The sequence below is a fragment of the Priapulus caudatus genome, unplaced genomic scaffold (genome assembly GCF_000485595.1).
Source record: "Priapulus caudatus unplaced genomic scaffold, Priapulus_caudatus-5.0.1 Scaffold1371, whole genome shotgun sequence".
NCBI lineage: Eukaryota > Metazoa > Priapulida > Priapulimorpha > Priapulimorphida > Priapulidae > Priapulus > Priapulus caudatus.
Genome location: NW_014578432.1, coordinates 36,790 through 39,182, shown reverse-complemented (window position 1 = coordinate 39,182; position 2,393 = coordinate 36,790). Strand labels below are relative to the sequence as shown.

Below are 2,393 nucleotides of genomic sequence, written 5' to 3'. Positions count from 1 at the left end.
GCGTGCGTCGCACGGCGCGCGTGCACGGCACCATCATCCATCCATCCATCCATCCATCCATCCATCCATCCATCCCACTCCATCATCCATCCTGCCATCCATCCCATCCATTCCATCATCCATCTCATCATCCATCCATCCACTCATCCATCCCTCACATCATCCATCCATACATCCATCTCATCCATCCATCCATCCATCCATCCGATCATAAACTCAGCATCAATTCCATCATCCATCCATCCATCCATCCATCCATCCATCCATCCAATCCGGTGTAGTTACACATACAAAGAGTTACTACAGCGATCATGTGTAAGCTGGTCATCCTTCTCGTGGCGGCCGTGGTCATCGCCGTCACTCGCGCTAATCACCCGTGTCCGGTCATCGGTGGCGGCTGCACGTGCGAGCGCATTCTACACGACTATCCGTACATCACGTGTGACGGCCAGCATACGACCAGCGAGCACGCGTTCGACGTGCTCGCAGCGCTACCTCGCAACATCCTCTACGGACGCATCGAGCTGCTCGGCTTTGAGGACATGCACGAAGTTCCATCGCTCGCCTTCGACGGGTTCAAGTTCGGCAATGGCTGGATCACGATTCATGACAGTCACGACCAAGGGATGGCGCCACTGCTGTACGATGACTCATTCGCGGGCACCGAGCGGCTAGAGGTGCTCATTCTTAGTCGACTTAGACTGACCGCTGTTCCCGCAGTCATCTTCCCGTCCATCGGAGACACCTTGGGTAAGTGATCGGTAGATCTTGAGTGGAAGCAGACTAGTTGCAAATCGAAGCGATGACAGATCGACGTAACCATTAGGATGTAGATGCGCGCGTGTAAGAATACGCAACGACGGTTGGTTTGCTTTCGGGCAGTGCAATGTGATTTCCTCATCTATTGCAGAAACGTTGAGCCTTGCCGGCAACGCGATCACGATACTACACAGGGAAGCCTTCGCGGCCTTACAGCATGGTCACCTCCTCCACCTCGACCTTGCTGAGAACAACCTGAGAAATATCCACCCATGGGCGCTCACTGGCTTGCCTGACCTGCATGTGAGTATAGCAGCACCCTTCCCCTCGCAACAAAAAGCCTACATACACCTACTGTGAGCATACTTGCAGTATGCAAACATCACAAAATGTTCTTATTGAGCCAGAAAACGCATTTCTCGCGTTTTGGATTGAGGAGCCAACAGTGCGTCTGCTTCCCGTTTCAGACTCTCGACCTGACCTCTGCCGGTATCGACATCCTACATCCGGGAACCTTCAGTGACGCCTGGCAGCTGGAGATCCTAAAACTTGCCGGCAACAGTCTTGTGTCACTGCAACCGGGCGTGTTCGCTGGACTTCACCACGTTGAACACCTAGACTTCAGTGGCAGCCAGATTGCTTGGGTGGGACCAGGCGCCTTTGATGATACCGAGGGCATCCTGAGGGTGGATTAGAGAGACAGAGAGCGAGTGGAAGGAGGAGAGACGTGCGCGTGTGTCTGTGTGCGTGCGTGCGTACGTACATGCGTGCGTACGTGCGTGTGTATGCAAATATACATATTCTAGCCATCCGCCGAGCCAGCTTAGATGCAGCGCGCTCATCCTGGTGACGCTGTGCCCCACAATACCGCCGTTACCATGGCAACGCTCGCTGCCGACCGTAACCCTGGGGATGGCGCATATGACGTCAGATCAGAAATTAAAAATAGGATGAAATTCGTCGGTAATCAACATTTTTTTCCGGGGCTTTTACGTTTAATGGCTGACGTGCGTTAATGCATTATTACGCACACACGGAGCGTACGTACGTACGCACGCACGCACGCACACACGCACGCACGCACGTATGCATGCATCCATGCACCCACTCACACACACGTGGACCGTACGCACCCACGCACGCACGCACGAACGCATGCACCCACCCACGCACGCACGCTCGCACGCACGCACGCACGCCCTCGCTCGCTCGCATATGCACATTGTTCTGGAAAAAACAGAATGTCACGAAAACTGTAGTATGTGCTAGAAAGGATTATTTGGGTGGAGAATTCTGGCCATATCTCCCCGTAAGTGAATCTAATTCTACTTCTACTTCTATACTGGACAAGTCCGTAAGGAATAAACGTCCAGGGCTATAGCTAGCCATGGGGTGTGACCTAGCTTGGGTACAGCCAGGTAGTTAGCCTTTTTTTAGCCGAATGGCACTGAGGGTGGTCACAGCCAGAGTTTTTTTTACGTCCTCAGTGGTTCTTTTACGTCCCCATTGGTCTTAGTATTACTATATTTACTAATACTGGAGACGGGACCGCCATTTTACGTGGTCATCCGAGCCACAGGAGATTCACAGTCTCCAATATTGAGAGCCAGGTTTTTACACCTTCAGAAGATTCA

The 2,393-nt window shown here is 52.7% G+C and overlaps 1 protein-coding gene across 1 annotated transcript; it reads left to right on the top strand.

Moving 5' to 3' along the window:
• The first annotated feature begins 311 nt into the window (after nt 1–311).
• On the top strand, nt 312–1,454 carry LOC106816409 (leucine-rich repeat-containing protein 4C-like). Its single transcript, XM_014821013.1, has 3 exons — nt 312–750; nt 911–1,062; nt 1,227–1,454. Exons 1-3 carry the CDS (start codon nt 312–314, stop codon nt 1,452–1,454), a joined length of 819 nt encoding a protein of 272 aa, XP_014676499.1.
• Nucleotides 1,455–2,393: the final 939 nt, after the last annotated feature.

Bases quoted from the DNA above. Each gene is read 5' to 3' on its own strand.
- LOC106816409 (XM_014821013.1), top strand. From the start codon at position 312: ATGTGTAAGCTGGTCATCCTTCTCGTGGCGGCCGTGGTCATCGCCGTC. The intron at 751-910 runs GTAAGTGATCGG...CATCTATTGCAG, and splicing joins GTCCATCGGAGACACCTTGG to AAACGTTGAGCCTTGCCGGC. The intron at 1,063-1,226 runs GTGAGTATAGCA...TTCCCGTTTCAG, and splicing joins CTGGCTTGCCTGACCTGCAT to ACTCTCGACCTGACCTCTGC.